At 39.6% G+C, this 20,679-nt stretch overlaps 2 protein-coding genes across 4 annotated transcripts; both read right to left on the reverse strand.

Moving 5' to 3' along the window:
- Window positions 1-50: 50 nt before the first annotated feature.
- Window positions 51-4,846, reverse strand: TM2D3 (TM2 domain containing 3). Of its 2 annotated transcripts, none has more exons than XM_069025533.1 (6): window positions 4,729-4,846; window positions 3,738-3,833; window positions 2,802-2,959; window positions 2,095-2,269; window positions 1,447-1,522; window positions 51-1,153 (listed from the first exon to the last, which is right to left on the reverse strand). In XM_069025533.1, the coding sequence occupies exons 1-6, from the start codon at window positions 4,814-4,816 to the stop codon at window positions 988-990; spliced, it is 759 nt and encodes a 252-aa protein (XP_068881634.1). In that variant the 5' UTR covers window positions 4,817-4,846; the 3' UTR covers window positions 51-987. The 2 variants fall into 2 exon arrangements, with proteins under 2 accessions (XP_068881634.1, XP_068881633.1); XM_069025532.1 differs by having other exon boundaries at window positions 3,738-3,836; window positions 4,729-4,845.
- Window positions 4,847-5,613: 767 nt separating this feature from the next.
- TARS3 (threonyl-tRNA synthetase 3) lies at window positions 5,614-20,537 on the reverse strand. 2 transcript variants are annotated; one of them, XM_069025807.1, is made up of 19 exons: window positions 20,280-20,537; window positions 19,484-19,576; window positions 18,518-18,708; window positions 17,842-17,965; window positions 16,610-16,731; window positions 15,709-15,826; window positions 15,019-15,083; window positions 14,244-14,322; window positions 12,899-13,045; window positions 12,184-12,282; window positions 11,700-11,866; window positions 11,024-11,186; window positions 10,254-10,391; window positions 9,741-9,818; window positions 9,541-9,641; window positions 8,306-8,410; window positions 7,425-7,497; window positions 6,598-6,712; window positions 5,614-6,479 (listed from the first exon to the last, which is right to left on the reverse strand). In XM_069025807.1, the coding sequence occupies exons 1-19, from the start codon at window positions 20,529-20,531 to the stop codon at window positions 6,331-6,333; spliced, it is 2,379 nt and encodes a 792-aa protein (XP_068881908.1). In that variant the 5' UTR covers window positions 20,532-20,537; the 3' UTR covers window positions 5,614-6,330. The 2 variants fall into 2 exon arrangements, 1 of the variants encoding a protein (XP_068881908.1); XR_011154158.1 differs by lacking the exon at window positions 7,425-7,497 and having other exon boundaries at window positions 6,393-6,479.
- Between the last annotated feature and the right edge of the window lie 142 nt (window positions 20,538-20,679).

Raw genomic sequence — 20,679 nt, forward strand, 5'->3', positions numbered from 1 at the left:
GCGGGACCGAGCCCAGCCCACGATAGACACTGCCAGTACTCAACGCCAGGAAAGCTTCAGGGCGCAGTTTATTCAAGCGATAGGATTTCCAGCCCGACGGCACCGCAGCGCTACAGCGGCGGCAGCCCCAGCCCCGGGCGACGAACGGCCGGGCATCCACCGCGACTACACAAAGTTATTGTCCAGTAATGGCACTAGTCCGCTACATTATCGCGTCACAAAGTCCTAAGTGGACAAACTCATTGATTATATTGCCAACCCCTTTTTAAAGTAATTTGGCAAGCTTGCTAGCACAAGAACAGCAACTGTAACTTTCACCCATATGCAGGTCAAAACCAACTGAAACAAAGTTATTCTGGAACAAACAAAAAAATCTATTTCAATTATTTAATATTTAGCCTTTAGTGTTACTGCAGTCTAATTCTAAAACCCACACAATTTAAAGTCGAATCCCTAAGCAGATGTTAGCTCTTGCTATATCCCAAACCGAGAAGTTAATGTAATTAATATCATAAAACATGGTGATTTATATACTACCCACATAACTCACGCAAATAAATTATCCTCCCACAAATACAAAAAAAAAAAGTACTTACACATTTAGTGAAGTTAGCTTTTGAGTTAAATTCAAGCATAGAAATATTTAGTAAACAATCCAATATTCAAGTTAGTTTGCAGCTCTTTGGGGGCCTGACAGATAATCCAAGTTCAAGCACAGTGGAGAATTTGGTTAGCTGCTCAACTTTTTTCATAGAAAAATACCATGTCCATAGAAGAAATGAAATTAATTTCAACTTACTCAGTGATCCACTCTTTTATTTGACCTTAGTTAAAGGCAAACCAAGTACAGATACTGTACATTAAAATGTATGCACATAGAACAAACAGTTGTTCTTCATTCTACCTTAAAGGCTCAAACTTCCACACTCTTTTATTTAGAGCCCTTTGCAGGCAACGACTCCTCTCTGAAACACACTGCACCCACATTTAAATATAGAGAGATCCATCTGCAGGTCCCACATAGCCAACACCTATTAGCAGCACATCAATTAGTGTCCATATTCCAAGTCCACCGAAGCTGAAGAGTTTTCCCAGACCTTCCCGCCACTGACCCAAATAGAAACGATCGGCACCAAATCCACCAAGGGTGATGCTATAAGAATAAAAATATGAATAATTATTATTATTTTTGGAGGAACTAAGCTTGGATATCCAAGTGTTTTTCCTCCAGCTGTGTTTGCTGAAGACAGACAGCACTCTTGCATGAGAACCCATCATGCATTCTATGCCCCCCATTCCAAGCTAGACTATCTGAAATAGTGTTTATTCAGTACACTCTTACTTAGTTATTGGTTAAAATATACCAGGGAGAAAGCCATATAACCTGAAGATTTTAAAGACAACTAACCTATTTTAGCTTGACATTATCCAGTAGTTCCTGCTTACCTTAGTGCCAAGGCAGTAGACCACTTATAACCTCCAGTCCAGTTGCAATAGAGCATCTTAGGAAAGACACGGTTACCTAAACATTGGAAAACATTAAAACCTTAATGCAATAAACAAAGATCATATAGCAAGGAAGAAAATTACAAGGAAGACGACACTATATTTTTCCAGAAGGAGTCTAAAAGGGTTGACACTGACTGAGAAACAACTGTCAACACAAAAGCTCATTTATACCCTACAGTTCTCTGTTCCATCGGTCTTGGTCCCACATCAGAAAATTCAGTGAACAAATAAAGGGAAAATTAAACTAGTTGGGTGGAACCAGCATAAATTTTTTTAATTATCCTACAGAGACATTTGATATCAATTCTATTAGTGGTGTTCAAGTAAGTTTGACTCATCCAAGGTGACAGAAATAAAAACAACTGTTTTCTCTGGTGTGACAGCATACAACAGTATAATACAGCAATGTTTCCAGTTAGATGTTGCTAATATGCTAAAAAATGAAAATGTAACAATAAAAAAAAATACAGGAAATTGATCAAGGTGCAGGCTGTTATTGCAAAAGGACATAAACAATCTTTGTATTCACCCATTACAAGCTATGTGAAGAAATTCTTTAGAGAAATCTGGCTTTGCCCACCTTACCTAGACAATGGATGTGATCCCGGACTGTACAAGTTGCGTTGTACCGTTGTCGTGGGCAGGAAACTGTCATACAGTTAGTGGAATTGGTACAGACATAATCACTTGTGGCAAGCTGCCAGCAAAACTGGCATGTCATGTTAATTGTAAAGTTCTCCTGCTCGTGGTTATTATCATCCTGTAAAAAGGACAGCACTATCACTTCAACAGTATTAAAAAAAAAAAAAATCTGTGTGCTGTATCAAATTAGATTTCATGAGTAGACATTTTGGGCAAAATAACAACTGTTCTGTTTGCTACCTCTTATAGAACACAAAAATCAACATTAGAAAACCACCAAAGAGGTATCGAAGTCAAGTTTAACATTCCTGATTCCTCCAACCTAAGGCTGCTGCCAAAAGGAGGACTCATTCAGTCTCACCTGTAAGGTCAGTTTGTAGCCCTGTCAGATACTCAGCCTCCCCACTCTCAAAATGATTGGAGTGGTTTAACTCAAAGGCATGGCCAGGTAATTAAAAGATCCAAGGCAAGAAAGGCAAACCAGGAAAGGGCAGGCCTGCCTTTTCAACAGCCCACAGTGAGTGATCAAACTTATCAAAGAACTGCAGATCTGCCTACATCAGAACCTGGAAATCAATATTCTGCTTTTTAAGACAAGATACCACAGTTTAATTACTTAAATCTGGGGTTAAGAGTAACAGGTTACTTACAACACAATGAACATGTGGCTTGACTTTGCAATCAAAAGTAGCTGTCTTCCCATATACACAGGAATAGTTTGTGTTACATGTCATGCAGTCTGGTGGCAATCTACTGCAAAGCCCGTTGCTGGGACAATTAGTCACGTAAGGTGGAATTTCTGTACTTTCTGAAAGGTGTAATAAGTGAATTAAGAAACTGAGTAAAGAAAGCCAAATAGTCTAAAGTATATCTATAATTTTTTATACATATACATTCACAAACACATGCACTGATGTGGTATAAAGGGCTTTCCTCACTATACATGGAAGAGCATTCCCAGCCTGTGCTGTGAGAACCAGAGGAGCCACAGGGCTCCATAGAGGACACCAGCCAACACTTCAGCACAGCATCAAGACTGAGCTTACAGGGATTAGTGCTGCCTCAGGCAGCACTCCTCAGCAGAAGTAATCAGTTTAGGTATAGCAGCAGGGTGACACAGGTAACCTACTTTGAGATGAGCTCTAATTAGGGCTGCAGCTAGCTCAGCCATTTGTTGTTTGTATGTGTACAGAATCACCTCCTAAACTGCCAGCAAGAACAGCATTTCTGTCAGTCATGATGCACCCACAGCAAGCTACAAAGCTGTACTGATGGTGGACAAGTTCTTGCAGGATGCTGGAGTCTTTCAAGAACTTCCACCATCCTGAAGGGTATAAACCACATGAACCAGAGCCGCAATTTAACCTACCATTTTCTAGTTCTTATATGGACCAGTTGTCTAATTAGATAACCCAAAGTAATTGTAATGGTCATTGAAGAGTAATTCATAATGTGTTACATTACAATGCTTCTTACCACTGTGAAATCATGTACAGGTTTCTAAGACCCAATTCAAGAACATTTGGCCTCAAGACTCTGAGAAGGACCCACAGACAACAAACAAACAAAAAAGCCTAATACCTTACCGAATGCTTTGAAATAGGGAGCATCTGTACTCGTTGAAGTTAGGCTTTTTGCCAGTGTAGACTGTGGCTGTGAAAGCTTTGTTGTCATCAAAGATCCTGCTACAAGACAAAAACATGGAGAAAGTGAAATTTCTAGAACAAAATTCATCTTCACAAACAGTTTTATTTCAGAACTCTAAAATGAAAATGCAAGTAGAAAGTGTAATGAGACTAGAAAAAAAATCTGTTTTCCTGTTCTACTAATAGCAGGATATTTATGTTAAACATTAGAAAGAGCATTAGAATGGAATTGTTCCTTTAAGACAAGGAACTGTATTTATTTCCATTCAATCTTATTTTTTGATTCATGAGAATTAAAAGCACTGCTCAGAAAGCAGATTTTACAGTGTTTGCTACTGAGCAATACCATTTAATGAAACAATGCAAGTAATTGTTTGACGGCACGATGGAAGAGAGGAACCGGCTGGCAAGCACGGCTGTGCTGGGGCAGGCGCTGCGAGAACCGCGGACTGACGGCTCGGAGAGCCGCGATGTGCCAGCCCGCGCCGAGCCCTCACTGCAGCCGCCGGGCACGGGGGGAAGCAGGACAGGCAGCTTCGTCACACCACCCACCCTGACCGTGCCGAGGAGCCCCAGGATGTTTTGGGTCACACACGTTCACAACAAAGAGCAGGCACAAAAGGTGCTGTATAATAGAGCAGCACACGAGCAGGGCCTGGCCCGTGTTTTGCCCTGACACCGAGCACCTCAGCCCCAACCCCGCAGAGAGGGCACAACGAAATGCGGCCATGTCCGAAACACCCGCTTCGCCCCCAGTCAGGGGAGCGGCAGCGCATCCTCACACCCCACCGCGGTGACCGTCACCTCCGCAGCCGGACCCGCGCTCAGCCCTGGCCGCGGGGGGCAGCCGCCCCCACTCGAGGCCCCAGCCGGAGCCCCTGCCTCTTCTACCACCCCCGGCACCCTGACTCGGCCCGGCGGCCACACTCACCACGGCCCGAGAGGACGGAGAGCTGTGACAGGAACAGCGCGGCCCCACAGATCCCCCGCAAGGCGCGCCGCCACCACCGCGCCGCCATCTTGGTGCGCCCGCCGGGCCCGGCTCTGCCGCCAGGGGGCGAGGCGGGGGCGGGGCCGACCCGGCCTGAGGGGGCGCGGGGACGGCAACGCCACAGCGGCCCCACACGGGAACAGACACCGCCAAACCCAGAAATTCGCTGTAAAACACCCTCAGAACCTGAATTCTGCAGGCTGAATACATCACACATGGAGCACGTAAGCCGTAAGCTATAGTCCATAAAAATAAATGTATGTATAAAATATAGAAATAGAAATAAAAATCACCCGCCACTCCCCATGTTAATTCTGTCTAGTGGAACAGAAAGCTTTCCCAGCACTTGCTCCTTCAATGTTTTTTTCTTCTTTTTCTTTTAGAAGCAGGAGATAAAAGCAGATCCACAAACCCAAACGAATACAAAACCAAACACAGACCCATTAAACACAGGTCTGTACGAGTGTGAGACAGAAGTAAAACATAAGCTTTGTATTTATGCTGATATTTATGCACTAAATTGTAGTTTCTGCTTCACGGCTGTAATATTTAAATCACAGCTAGAGCTGTATAGCTTAGATAATTGAGCAATACACTTAACTAAGTAACAGCATATGAAAGTGGAAAAAAAGTTAAAAATTAATCTCTCAAAAATCCATTTCAATTGCCTGCAATGGCAACTTTAAAAATCATTTCTAAGCATAAACAGAACAGAAATATGGCCAGTTTCAAGTCCAACAAAGTGTTTTAAAATTAAAATTGTCCTCTGCTCCTTTTCAGCATTCTAACTATTCCCGGCAAATACAGTAATAAATTACACACAGAAAAATTTTTCAAAGATTTTTTTTGTATTTTAGGAAAAAGCCAAAACAACAGCAAACAGGAAAAAAACTACTTCACACACAGTTACAGTAATTCAACTGCATTCTTGGCAACCACCATTACAGTCATCCCATCAACTCCACGAGGGTCTTGTTACACTGAGACCTCCAACAGACTCCAGTGTATTTATAGTCTGTGAACACACATTCTGAAACAACCAAGGTACTTCCCCTGCGTCCCTTCCTCCCTCTCCCCGAATTTTTGTTACAATCTGGAGTTAGGAGAAAACCTAATCCAAACTGCTCCTGAGGCACCTACCCCACTGCCAAGCACTGGATGCCAGGTCACAGGCAGGTACCTGCTCTGTGACTGAGGGAGCTCAGCACCCCCAGCAGCATCCACTGCCCTTCCCAGCCTCCTGATCCCCAACACTGTGCAGCCCTGACTTACTATTCCCACAGCAAACCCACCATGTCAGAGGTGTAGGACTTTCTAAATGAGCATTCTGCAATTCAGGCAGATCAGAAACCCATGTGATTGTTAAAGAAATTGGCAGGTGCATCGGTCCTCTCATGCTTTTCCTGGAGCACCAACAGTGCTACACGTGCTTATTTTATGTATCCATTAACTGAAAATTCTCTCCAATGAGCATCACTGCTGTGCAGGAGCAAAGAAACATTTCACATAGGCAGCTAATAATTTTTTTTCCTAACAGCAACATCAGAATTCTTCTTCTGCATTTCGAATTTGTGAACTCTTAAATTTCTTGAGTTTTTCAATAGCAGAAGATACTGAAATCTCTCCGTGAACTCTGTTGTCTCTTGTTCGGACGTTGACAGCATTATTTGCTTTCTCCTTTTCTCCAACCACTGCAAGACATAGCACAAAATATTAAACAGGCAATCTACATTGGAAAATGAGCCTAGACAAACTTTGTCCAACATTAAAACTAAAATGATATTCAGAAATACAAGATGCGTCAATTACCTAAAATGAAGTTATACTGAGCCAGCTGTGCATTTCTAATTTTCTTGTTTAACGTGCAACTTTGATCTAGATCCACATCTGACATAAATCCTGCTTCAAAAAACTGGTTGCAAACCTAAAAAAAAACCCCAAACAAACCAAAACCCTCTTAGTATTACTATATATTTTACACCACACATTTGTAAATGCTGTAATTACTGATCTCTCCCAATAATTCATGTACATGCATAATTTCATTCTTGTGAATGATTACAAGGAATTCAATGAAGTATCTGAAGAAACGTGCACACACAGCAGGACCCCAGCTAGAAGACAATACAAGATGACATCTATATCAAACATGTGCTGCTATGCTGCTGCATGCCAAAAACCTGTCCTCAGACTGAGAAAGGAGAAAGAGGAGAAGGAACAAACACACTTAATTTTGCATTAAAAGGAAAGCAAGGGAGAAGGGTAAAACCAAACATGGTTCAAAAGTGAAGTAGTAAAGAATATACATGGTGGGAAATGGAAGAAACTGGCTCTGCCTACTTAAAGCTGGGAGTACTGTAATGAAGCATTAGTTATCTAAGGTTTGTCATCCAGGATACTTTTTCCTTTAATTATTACAGAAGTATTTACATAATTAAAGAAGCCAAAATACTTGAAGTTTGTATATGTATACAGACATATACAAATTTTAGACTGAAAATTTTGTATTAAAAAATCTACCTCTCCCCTCAAACATGTCTCCAGAATTATTAAGCATTAATTCCCTGTTCCAGGACAAGTACTTAAGGATCTATGAAATTTGCCTGCTGCCATAAGGAGGCAGGCCCTCCTCTCACCTGCTGGGCGTATTGTTCTGAGGTGGGGCCCACAGGCACAACCATGACCTGCCGTGGAGACAGCCAGAATGGCCTGGCCAGCACAGGAGAAATAGGAAATAAAGGTGCATTTTACATTTCCAGTCACAGCCACAGTCATGTTTCACAATAATAATTTCTGTACTTTATAGACTTATTTACGTTAGCTAAGGGTGTCGGATAGCGTGTTATCTCCCTCTTTTCAAGCTCACATAAAATAGTAAATAGATTGATTTCAGTAAAATGACATATGGGGAGTTGGACCTTCTGTTCTCTTGCCAGCTGACTTCACAACCATAAACATCATTTTTTCTGTGTAATTTTCACTTTTATTTATAACTTTACAGTGAAAGGTGGACAGTAAGATATGTGACTGAAAATAAGAAGTAACCCTTCCTTAATACTTTAAATACATTCATGAAAAATATCTTCAGATCTTACTCAAGATAAAACAATCTTAGAAACACAAAAAATATTTCATGTATTAGGACTAATGCACGTCTGTGTATACTCAAATAATTGCTTTACATACATCAGACATCCTCCTGGCACAAAAGCATGATTTTTAAGAAAAAAGGAACAAGAATAATGCAGAACTTACACATTCAATTACAATTCCTTTTTCTGCATTATTTTGCTCTTTTTCTACAGTCTCATGAAACTGAATTTCTAATAATAAACTATTAATAAATGGATATCATACAACTCAGACCAGAAAATTGGACTATTCTTGTGATCTTACCAACCAATTTTGGGAAACTTCTAGGGATATTATTTTTGCATTATAAGATATGGGACAATAGGAAGGATATGCACTTTCTACATTGTTAAAGACTTCTTAGAATTCCATTTGTGCCACATACCATTTTCCTCCATAATTTTCTGCTAGAATACCAATCATTCTCTCCACAGATCCCAAAATAGCTCTGTGAATAATCACTGGCCTTTTCTTATCATCACCATCCTTACTGAAAAAAAAAAAAAAATCAAGTGGTTTTTTTTTTAAATAAAATTATCTTAGCTCACATACATGTAATCCTACTAATATTTTTGATTCTACTTTTAACAGAAAGACAACATTTAGTTATACTTATGAAAAATATACTGTTTTTATTAAAAACGTACTATAAGTTAGCTGGGCTTTTAAAGGAATTCTGCATAACCACAGCAATTTAAAATAATCATGCCTATAGGTAGTGACAGAGACACTCTTAAATTTGAGAAGACACTTGACTCAGCACTATTTTTGTGCATTTTAATATTTTATGTTCTTCCTTGTACTCTCTTTCCATTAGGACTTGCTTTTATTTTGTTGAACAGGATCTTACCTGCCCTTACTTTGCTTAAATCATGATCCTGTAATTTAAAAAACTGGCTTTTTAAAAAAAGAGCCAGTTCATAACAGTATTAAACACCTACCAAAAAAGCTATGACATCTACTGTAGAATATACAGAAGGACGAAAAAATTACAAATATTCTATCTTGCCCATCTTCATAATATGCAAAAATCAAACACAGCAAGAAATACAACCCAGAAAATGAGTATTCAGGTCAACATGGCACTAAGATTAATTTGCTCAGTCGACAAAACTCCCTCTCCCTAGCTGGAAACCGAAGTCAGATTTTCACTAAAAACTGTTTGCATCTGGTTTATGCTCAAAGTTAACTAATCTAACCTGATAAAAATAAAGAACCACTTAGTACAAACATACTTGCTCCTTAGGGCATGTTTGAACTTGTGTGCCATGTCATCCAAGGAGACACAATGATTAGGCTGAAAACGAAAACTGACTCAGCTGAGGGGATTTTAGCATAACATATGATCAGTCATCTTCAAAACTGGCAGACAAGACAAATAATGAGATTTTCCTGCATTTGCAATTAAAGTCAGCTATTACACTGAGTAAATATCTTCAAGTTCATGACTCAGTCCTCTACTCACTGGGGGTGTTTGCCCTCCCTACCAGCTGACTGATTTACAAGCTAACCATTTGTTAAGTGAGCAATACAGCATTAGTACATAATGGGAATTGCAGATAATGAAAGCTATTATCTAATTTCATTTTTAAAAGGAAGATACTTAGCTTAACCACTCACCCAACATAAGTCAGATTAAACCGAATGGGTAGCTGGAAGTCAAGTTGGATGGTAGCACATTGATGGTACCTACCAATGGCATCTTTGATTTTAATATCAATCTATGAAGCAAAATAATACAGTTACTAAATATAGTTTGCCTGCAGTACATCTGCATTTCTGTCCCTCCCAAAGTTATACTGAAATGCTGAGTCACTGACCTTAGGACCATAAAATGCTCCATCTCCTGGATTCAAATTCCATTGCTCTCCAAAGTTATTCAAGCTGTTTTGAAGTTGCTAACCATAATAAATGAAAGAGTAATTTAAAAAGGTATAGAAGGGCCTTTCATTACTGGAAATCAAAGCATTTGCCTTTGAAATTCAAAGGGAGTCAAAGGGCAGTACAACCCCTATTGTTCAAGGATTTGTTCATTTATGATACATAATCTGGAAATAGTAGTTCCTTGTATAAATATTGTGATTAATCAGAAAAAAAGATTAATAGAAATCTAACTAGTTCAAGATAAGGGGCTAAGTAAGAATCTGGAAGTTCTGATTTTCTATAGAACTTCAGCTTTAACGTGATGTTTTCCTACAAGAATTTCCACTAAGGGCAATATTTAGCATCTGATTTAAGCAATTTCACCATGCAGCATGGAAGAACTCAGTTAAATATCTACCTCTGCAAATACAAATATTAAGAGGTTTTTTGTTTGCTTTTAAATTAATTACCTTTTCTGCATGATCCCAGATCTCTAAATCTCCAAGATAATTTTCAGGTCTTGTAGAAAGATGTAGTTGAAAGGTAAAGCCAAAGACAGCATACACTGACTTCAAGAAATCAAGACAGCCCTTAATTTCTTCTTCAATCTTAAACATAAAACATATCAAAATATGTTAAAATTTACTTACATAAAAGTGTAATTGAATCTACTGAATTCCTCATAACCAGAATATAAGAGTCCATTAAACAAAATAAGAAAGAATTAAAAACCACTTGAAAATTACATCCTACAAACTCAAATCCAGGTACTGGGCAAAAAGAGATCTGAGGTGTTGCAGCTTCAAATCATGGCAAGAAAAGTAGTATTTTTGTTAAGCATGAGGTTCTGGAACCAAGTTGTATCCTGAACAAAAGTGCATCAACTTATACATGTAGCTCCACTAAAATCTATGGCATTACTGACAATAAGTTTTTATTCAGCATTACTATAGAAAACAATGGGATCAACTGCTTTTTTCTTTGCAGAGGGAGATGGAAGATGCAACAAATCTTACTTTCTGGGATCTAATTACCCAATGCATCTTTCTAAATAAAAGGAATAACCTAGAAAAAAAAACCCATCGAAAGCAGCATTATGCTACACAATGGAAGAAGCAAGAGTTGAAATACGTCAGGGATTTTTTTCTTGTTTAGTGCTAGTTTGCAGTGGGAGAGGGAAGGGGTTTTTGGGTCTTTTTCTGGTTGACTGGTGGGGATGTAGGAGGTGCCTTTTTTTTACCTGTTCCATTGTGCAAAAGATGTGAGCATCATCTTGTTGGAAGCGCCTTACACGAGTCAAGCCACTCAAAGTGCCCGAGAGTTCATTTCGGTGAAGAACTCCAAAATCTGCAAGTCTCAGAGGCAATTCCCTCCAGGATCGGGGACGATGGGCAAACATCAAGCTAAAAGGAACATGGAAGAACCTTCCTTTTATCCTTCTTACAGGAGATTTAAGACAACACAGAAATAAATGAAGCTCAATACAGACAGTAATCACATTTTTAAGTATTTACTCATTCAGGCTGTCTGCATCCTGAAAGACAGGCAAACAGAAAAAGCACGCCACTCGATGTACTGCTAAAGACCATCTGGGAAAAAACACTGCAAGAGTAAATCAGGACTGGTTCATCTCTACCTTCTTGGAACACCACATCTGATGCCCACCTCCATCCAATAGAATTCGTATTTACTAGTGGTACAGACTAATATTAGCATGCACAAACCTAGCTCAGTGCAGACTTACTGCAAAGGTCTGCTTCGGGACACTGTCAGAGAAGTTCTCTGGACACACTGGCTTAGCAGTCTATCATAAATGTACATGACAGCATGCATTAATACTCCTTTTATTTCTCCTCAGCCCCACAAAGGATAAATGAAGTAAAGTAAAATCAAGTTTTCCAATTGAGAGTACTAACCAATGTCCTGGGCAATTCATGGGTTTAAGGGCAAAAGTTTCCTTCTCAATCTCAAAAGAGAACATATTTTCACTGTAGTGCTGCCAATGTCCTGAAGCTTCCCAGAGTTTACTGTTGAAGACGTTTGGAGATACAACTTCAGTAAAATTACGCCTGCGATATTCACCCTATAGAACAAATGCAACATTTAAAAGGAATAGATAGAGCTTTTGACAAGCAAAAGCTTGATTCTTTTTAATGGTGGTATTATGATAGCAACTTTAAGTTGGAGACTAAAGGACTACTGCAAGGGTAGATTTTGCACAATTGGAAAAACACAGCTTCTGCCTTATTTTCAAAAAGGTTAGATTTGTATAATCATTGTGAAAATCTTATAGAAGTTTACATACATAGACATTTCTCTTTCTGTGGATAGGTCAGTGCTATCATTTAAGATCAACAAATGATATTCACATTGCTAGGAGTTACATCAGTATATACTCACCCTTATGAAATCCATGAGTGTGTTATAAAGAAAGGCACCTCTAGGGAGAAAAAAGCAGCTTCCAGGACTCAAATCGTGAAAGAAGAAGAGTTCTTGCTCCTAGGTAAATTAAAACCAGAATGCTCTAACAACAATTCAGAAAGAATCGCAGAATGTACCTACTCCGCACACATTGAGACACTGTTTGCAAAGATGGAATATTGCAGCAACAAGATGATCTCTGGTCTACAAGTTCTCAGCAACACCAGTTACTTTATCTGCAGTTCTTACTCTTAGAAGTTTGTAAGAACACTGAATTCCATTTGATTCTTTGACTGTGTAAATACAAATTTCCCCAAATTTACACCTATTATAAAGAATGACCAAACCGTGTTATTTACACAATTTCCAAATAAATTCTCTTCTATGAAGTATATAGTGGTTTAGGTAGGATCTGCAAAGACTTTACATTAATAGGTTTAATATTTATTTCCCTAAACCAAGGGACTAAAGCCATTAGCTTCTTCCCAACATTAGTTTAATATTCATATGCAAGTGACAAGTTCAGTTTGTAGAATTAAAATTTTAAAATGTAAGCGACATCAAGAAGCACTTAGAACTGACTCCCTTTCAAAGTGTCAAAAAACAACAACAAAAAATTAAAACTAAAATACAAGGAAAGAGAATGAATTCTATAATAGAAGTATAAAAGAGAGTAGATAGTGGAATAGTGTACCTTTCCAATTTTCCTATGATCCCGGTTTTTGGCTTCTTCCTGGACTTTTTCCCATTCCTTCATCATTTTGTTATCAGGAAAGGATATTCCATATATTCTCTGCAGAGTTTCCATGTCAGATTTTCCTTCCCAATATGTAGAGGAACTCTGATACAGAAAACCCATATTTTAAGATAATATTACATAATATCAGGGAAAGAAGGATAAACACTAACCCATTCAAACATTATTGTATTTTTCCTTGGGAAAAGAATTATATGCAATTCTTCAGCATTTGTTTATAATACAAAGAGACTTGCAGTGCCTTTTAGTCACTAATACAGAAGACAAACAGAAGTGACAGGTCAAATCATTTTTATTCTGCTTAGGTACCTCGTTTTAACTCACATCATGGCTTATTTTATTATTTCATGTTATGGCTTCTGAAAAGGCAGCACTTGTTTACATTGAAAACATAATGCAGTAGGGAAACACAAAAGGCAAAACAAACCTAACTCTCACAGTTAAATCTGAGCAGTTTTAACCCTCTACCCACTTAATCCCTGGAACTCAAGAGTTCCATGCACTTCAGCAAAAGCCACAATGATGGATGTTCCAAAGAGCTCAGTCTAATAAGGTTACCAAAATTAGTATCTGTGAGTAACTTAAACTACACCATAAATTCAGAGGCCTCTGCAAACATTGTCTCTGGCTTTCCTGGAAGCAATGCCATTTTTTAACAGCAGCTTTTAACTTGTAGATCTGCCAGGGTCCACTTTATCTCCTGTACCTGAAGGATACCATCTGACAAGGTCAAAATACTATTTTCTGACCCAGTGAGTACCTTGGATATTCATTTACTGCAGAACAGAGCATGCACACCCCCCTGCACTCAGATGTGACAGCTGGTACAGACTAACCAGGACACTTGTCCTGTGAAGTGTGGTGCTGGTTGGAGATGGTGGCACAGTCCTGCCACAGGAGCTTAGGCACTGCACTTCTCTCTTGGGCATGGGAGATTTGGCTCCACAGGTAATCTGGTCACTAATAGCTAGAGTATTTTGCAGTGCTCTTCATCAGTCTAAACATGCATGTTACTTCATAAAGAAACATGCTGGTAACCTTCACTGAGGTACTATTGTCTTAGTCAAGAATTAGTAAACCTCAGAAGCAGATCAATGACCAAAGTCAGTAGTTCTACTTCTACAATGGGAGCTGAGAAAGAAATTAAGAACTATTGTACAGTAAGCAAAGAAAACAATAGAAAGGACCAATCCCAGGATACATCAGCTCAGGAAAAATAAATATATAAATACATCAACTGACAATTTATTTCAGTTTCAATGTACAGTTAATTTAAAGTTACCTTAATTATTTTAAGGGCCTTAATTTTTCCAGTGTGTCTCACATGTGGACCCCTGCAGAGATCAATCAGTGGACCACATCTATATGCCAAAAGAAAATGAGTTCATTTCCAAGCAATGCAACATTTTTCAATAGTCACTAATGGCACAAAAGTTCATGTCTGACACACTCAAACATGACAGTAAATAGAAATATGCAGCGTGCAGCAAATTCAGTGCACCTTAAATGTAACTGTGCCTTCTACCTGAAGTGGAATATTCACTCAGTAAATGCTCAGCACATTTGATCCATTATCAAGAGCATCATAATACATATGCCAATTCATATAGTTTCATATGTGAACTTGTTCAAGTTGGCCAGGAAACTTCAAACTATGCACATCCAACAGAAAAATGGTTTTGCCATTTTCCAACCAACTAACAAGCAACTGCATGAGCAGGTTCCTCACCCCACACTGAGCTAGAGTTAGCTTTATCCATTATGCAGCAAGCCAGTGTCAGGGGTGGTAACTTATTTTAATCAGTCTACTGAAACCAGAAGGAATGAATAAAAACTGAATTTGACATTTTTCCACAAACTGAGACCTAATCAGTCCCAGCAGACAAAGACAATATGACACTTTACATAAATAGCAATATTGATTACAAACTTAAGTCCCAATCACACAAGAATTCAGAACTTAGAGTAAAAAAACACCCAACAAATTATTCTCCTCTCAAATTAAATTCATTAGGTATAAAAATACTTTATAATACCTTTCAAGTATATTATTTTACCTGTATATTGTGGTAGTTGGTGTCTTCACCTTCTCATTAAGGATACGACACTTAAACTTGTTATACTGTGTGTGGAAACATGAAAAGCCAGAAACATCAATAAAATGGAAAATATAATTCTCTTTTAAAATTACATATTAATCATACAAGTGCACCAGTAAAAGACACTCCTACTTAAAAAAAAAAAACAAAAAAACCAAAAAAAACCCCCACATTTATTTCTCACAAGAGTTGCAAAAGCAGAGGGGAAAGAGACAAAAACATCTTAATTCCCCTGAGGGTGTGTTGAGGATTGTGATTACCATCTGAACACCTCAAAGCACTTGTGAAAAGCAATCCCACAGTACAGTGAGACTGGCAATAGTCACGGAATAAAACAGGACTAGAGCTAAAGTCTTTTTTGACCTGTTTCCACAAGTGGGCCAGAAGAAATGTATGCCTTTTGTTTACTTGTCTGCCATTTCACTGAGCTTGAGGTGGTTTTTTGTGGAGCACAAAATTGTTTTTATTAGTGCCTGAAAGCATCCTGAACACCTGAGAGGCCTATGGAGAGGGGGAGAAGGATGGTATCGTTCTCCTTTATTTTACTAGACAGATCCTATTCTGACGGGTCAGTCACATGCAATATTTCACAAAAGTTACATTTTAAAAGATCATTGTACCAGATCCACAGCTACTCTAAAGATTTACCTTAAACATGTCTAACAGGATCTCCTTTTTGACTTCCAGCCTTTCAAAAACCTGGTTCTCTTCTATGATATTTTTACAACAGCTCTCTAGTAGTGGGAATTCAGTACTAGATACACTTCTAAATAAAAAGACACAGGCAAAAGAAATATAAATTAATTATCTCGATACTCCCATTTTTTCAAGTGACCACTTTCTAATGGTCTAATTCGAAAAACATGGAATGTGGTGGTGTGATTTATCACAGTATTTTCTTAGTTACTTACAATCAACTGTATTTTTAACTATTAAACTCAGAAACACAGATAGTACCATCCTGAACAAACCCACTGCAATTATTCCCAGAACAGTCTTTGACATGATCAAATGTCTGGAAGACCTATAGCTCAAAATATGCATATGATTTAAGAAAAAAACAAACCAAGGGGAAAAAAGGCTCAATCCAGCCGCAAGAGCCAGTTTATCAGCTCATGCAGATTCAGTATTCTCCCTGCCTACAGAAAGATAAACAAGGAAAAAACAGAGTTGTAAAGCTGTGCACAAGGATTAGAAAAGTAGTAAACACCTATACAACTTACATGCATTTGTGCCCTTTCTAAAAGTGACTATGGCCCCTGGAAACCAAACTTGCATGACTCTTCAAGGAAACCATCCCCTTTACCTCACAGCAACTTCAGAAAGTTTAACTCAAACACTTGGTGTTTTTTCCACAGAACACTGAACAGCTTCAACTCTTACAGAGCAGGTGTCTTAACACTGCTTCTGAATTTAAATATATACACACACTCAGTTTCAAATCATATTAGAGATCCAATTTTACTTCTAACATGCAGAAACAAACAAAATAATTCTAGTACTGAGCTTTAATATAGAGTATTAAAATTCTAAGGCACTGTAATTTTACCTATCTTCAATATAGATGTCATAATGAAATCCATTCTCAGTTGGTGGTCCATAGCATAAGAAGCCCCCAAAATATCCTTCCATGGCCTCTCCAAGAATGTGAGCACTGGAATGCCAATAAACCTGTAAATGAAGTCAGGTGAGCAAACCATGAGGTCAATGGCACTGGGTAACTAAAAAGAAGAAAAAACAAACCAGAGGTATATCTGCAGATGGGAAGTAGACTGGAACCAATGTTGTTCAAATTTTGAGAGAAGTAAAACAATTTTATCTTTTCATTTTGAAGTCCTCTAAATGATTAATATAATGGCAGATGTGGCACTAAAGGTCCACCATACTCCAGCCTCAAAGAGGATAACTATACCTCTGCACAATTCCTTCAAATTAGTACTGTATTTGTTCATTTATAAGGTATTTTCAGTTGAAGTCTATGCACCACTAATCACATCTAAAGCAATGCAGCCAATTAAGTTGCTATTGTTCACATTCAGTACATTTATTACTGTGTCTGTAAACTACATTACCTGAAATGTCAGATGAGGGAAGCCAACAACAAATACAGTAGATCAATACCAGTCTGATGTTCTGAATTCTTATTAATTCAGACTATTTCAGAGTTACTGCTACAAGATAAAGCCTTTACAGGCTCCTGAAATGCCTCCAACAAGCTTAATCACATGAACAATTATTTGACAGAACTGAAGTCCAACTCTAGTATATAAAGATAACATAAGCTTCAGACTGAATAGCATTAAAGAAAAATCTTGGCCATGTTGCTAAGTATATATATAGCTTAATTGACTAAGATATGCCTACTTAAGGATCTAATAAACAGTGCCAGCACAAGGAGGTGCAGATTTTATTTATGACTCAAGTCTAATATTAGACAATTTTTAGAAAATGGTAAGACTGCCTCACTTTGCTTTCACAGTCTGATCTCCAAATGCACTGAGCCAAACCATAGACTGTTTCAAATTAGCATACAAATCAAGACCTACTGTATGAACTAACTTGTTTATGTAAAAGAGAAGGATGAAAAGAACACTAAGATTTTATTCACTCTCAGACTAGACGCACTTAGTATCTAATCTTCTTTGTTGAATACAGGAAATACATTACTTGAATAGTTTTGTGGCTTTTTTTTTAATTCAATATTTTAAAATCTTAATTCTGTCATCAATATTATGTCATTAGTTTCTTTAATCAAGCAGAAACCAGAGAGTGTTTACTCACAGCTTTGGCTTCTTCATGATCGAAGGTGAGCAGCTCTAGAGTACAATCTTCCTCCAGTGGACGGTCCAGGTCCCAGAGTTCACCATTCACTTTGGCTATGACCACATTTGAAGCCAACAGTTGACTAAAGAAATAGAAAAGACGACAAGAGACAACAATATTTAGCTTCAGATTTGTAAAAGACTTTAGATTTCTAAACCCCATGAGGCTACATCCACATCTTGTAGAACCTGAAGGCCTTAAACTTTTGTTTCTGTGGTCTTCTTAAACACTTGCCTACTTTTAAGGTATAGAACCTTAAGGTGTTAGGAAGTTTCATTCAACAGTTTTCAGTGCTGGGGATCTGAAGGAAAGACTGCTCCTTGCAACAAGTTCTACAGTATCTGCTAGCTCACAAAACTTCACGTCTCTTAATTCCTAGCAGTCTCATAAATTTATTAATTGGAAGCAAGCATGATGATCCCACTGCAGAACCTCAAGCATCACTCAGAACAGTAACTTTAAGCAGCTGTTTCTACTACATGAAGCTGAAGCTCCAATGCTTTCCAAGCAAACCAATTTAAGGGAGCCACCACCCACTGACTGTGACATATATTTTATGCAACAAGGTTAAGAGACAAATGATAGTAACAGTTTTAGCACTACAAAAGTACAACTCTTTGAATGTGTAGGTTACCTAATTCCTACAGCTAATTGATATGGCGTGGTTTTCCAAGATTCCCCTTCAGCTGTCTCTCCATCTGTCAGAGTAATTTTGATAGATTTGCTCTGGTTGGCTGCTCTGTAAGCTAGCAAAGCATCATGTTCTTTCTTCAGTGCTTCATAAAGCTTCAGTCTGTCTTCTATGAAGCCTGGCGCACACTGGAGCTGCAAGAAATAAATTAGATCATACACACACATATATATGAGACAAAGAGAATAATAGGATTCACAGTGTTGGTGCATCCCCAGGGGTTCTAACTTGTCCAGATTTCACTGTAGTAGAATTTATACTAAAATTCAGTAAAGCATTCATAAATAATTATATACAGGATAGTCCCATCCAAATTGCTGACTATTTTATAGTGGTTTTCCAATTTTCCATGCATTTTCATCAATCTGGGCCTAAATGGGTCTGTGAGTTGGACCTCAGAAAGCAGCCTATATTCCAGGCCCAAAATTTGCATTTGGCAGATGTCCTGGTGAAATTTGGATCACTCCAACAAGCCCTCACTATATTCAAAGCCCCAGATTCAAACAAGCCAGTTTACATGAAGATTCCTGTATTTTAGATTAAGGTGAGTTACTAAGCTCTATTGTACTACAGCAGTGCTGCCAACATTCTTTTCAGCCATCATGAATGCTGTTTAAGTGCTCATGAACCATCAGTCTCCTTAGGTGCCACAGAATCATGGCCTTTATTTTCCAATAACCCAAGTCCTTTTGTTACATAAGAAGTAGAGATCTAAGAATGTATCAGTAACCCTACTAATGCAAGATGAAGCTCTTAGATAATGTGGGGCTTTTTTCTCTGTGCTATAGCAAGCCTTCTTCCCAAAAGCTGGGATTTCAAAATACAGCAAAGTATTTCAGATTTGAGCACCTTTTCTGAACCTGGCCAAAAACCACTCCTATTATTATGTGGTATTAAAGAACCACTTACATCATTCTGGTGTTGGTTCACAGCTTCATTTTCTTTTTTCTTTTCCTCTTTAATTTGATTCACTACATCAGTTGGACTTGCACTGGAGACTTTCTGAAAACAGTGATAATACAAAGTATAACCCTACTATACCTTTAAGATTTTTTCCAGCAATCATTAAAGCAAACCAAACCAGTATAATAATGGGCTAAAAAGGCAATTACAGGGAATAAGGTATGTCCTTAGTACAAAGACTTCTCATGACTCGTCTAAAATTCATCCTTTTGACGTTCTGCAGACACAGCAATGTTGCTCACCAAGCAAAGTCCTCTCAACACAATTCCCCAAATTTTACTACTACAACTATCACCAGCAAAATAGCCCTAGCGAGGCCGTAGGAGACCAAACCAGAGCAGTGAGCAGTAACAGCAACTTTCAGTGGTGTGATACCTCGAACAGGTTGCCCAGAGATGCTGTGGATGCCCCATCCTTGAAAGTGTTCAAGGCCAGGCTGGATGGGGCTCTAATCAATCTGGTCTAGTGGAAGATGTCCCTGCCCACGGCAAGGGGGTTGAAACGAGATGATCTTTGGGGTCCTTCCCAACCCAAACCATTCTATGAACACACCGCCTTGCCGCAAAGGCGGAGACCACGGCCCAGTGCTGCGGGCAGACACCGCGACAGGCTTCAGCTCCCGGGGGCTGGGCACAGGCTGCTCGGCTCCGTGAGTGCCCCTGTCCCGTCCCTTCCTGCCCGCGGAGGTCCGGCCATCCCGGGGTCACCGTCCCGTCCCCGCTCCGAGCGGCCCGGGCGCTACCTCTCCGCCGGCCGGGGGCTGCCCCGGCGCCGCCCGGCCCAGCTCGGCCGCCAGGCTGCGGCGCAGGTGCAGCAGGCGGTAGCGCAGCTTCTCGTTCTCGGCCCGCAGCCGCTGCAGCTCGGGGCTGGCGCTTCCGGGGCAGTCCGGCTCCTGCGGCTCTTTCAGCCGGCCGACCTCCGCCGCCAGCCAGCGCAGCTCCCGCTCCTGCCGCGACAACCGCAACGCCACCGCCTCGGCGGCCGCCGCCGCCATGTTGGCCACGGCGCGCTCCGCCCCCGGCCCGATCCGGCCCCGCCCGCCGCCGCTGGACCCCGCCCGGGCGCGGCGCGGCTCCAGGGCCGTCCGGGGCGTTGGTGGTCCCATCGCTCCTTCTTCTAGTTGAGCCAAGAGCGCTCGCTGG

The sequence above is a fragment of the Aphelocoma coerulescens genome, chromosome 10, assembly GCF_041296385.1.
Source record: "Aphelocoma coerulescens isolate FSJ_1873_10779 chromosome 10, UR_Acoe_1.0, whole genome shotgun sequence".
Taxonomy (NCBI): Eukaryota; Metazoa; Chordata; class Aves; order Passeriformes; family Corvidae; genus Aphelocoma; species Aphelocoma coerulescens.

What these genes read in the sequence shown, in the direction of transcription:
- TM2D3 (XM_069025532.1), bottom strand. Translation starts at nt 4,816, where the DNA reads ATGGCGGCGCGGTGGTGGCGGCGCGCCTTGCGGGGGATCTGTGGGGCC. An exon ending in TCCCTATTTCAAAGCATTCG is followed by an intron (nt 2,960 to 3,737) that starts GTAAGGTATTAG and finishes TACACCTTTCAG; the next exon opens with AAAGTACAGAAATTCCACCT. An exon ending in AGCCACATGTTCATTGTGTT is followed by an intron (nt 2,270 to 2,801) that starts GTAAGTAACCTG and finishes TCCTTTTTACAG; the next exon opens with GATGATAATAACCACGAGCA.
- TARS3 (XM_069025807.1), bottom strand. Translation starts at nt 20,531, where the DNA reads ATGGCGGCGGCGGCCGCCGAGGCGGTGGCGTTGCGGTTGTCGCGGCAG. An exon ending in CAATTAGCTGTAGGAATTAG is followed by an intron (nt 17,966 to 18,517) that starts GTAACCTACACA and finishes CTATTTCTTTAG; the next exon opens with TCAACTGTTGGCTTCAAATG. An exon ending in ATGAATTGCCCAGGACATTG is followed by an intron (nt 11,187 to 11,699) that starts GTTAGTACTCTC and finishes TGTTCCTTTTAG; the next exon opens with CTTGATGTTTGCCCATCGTC.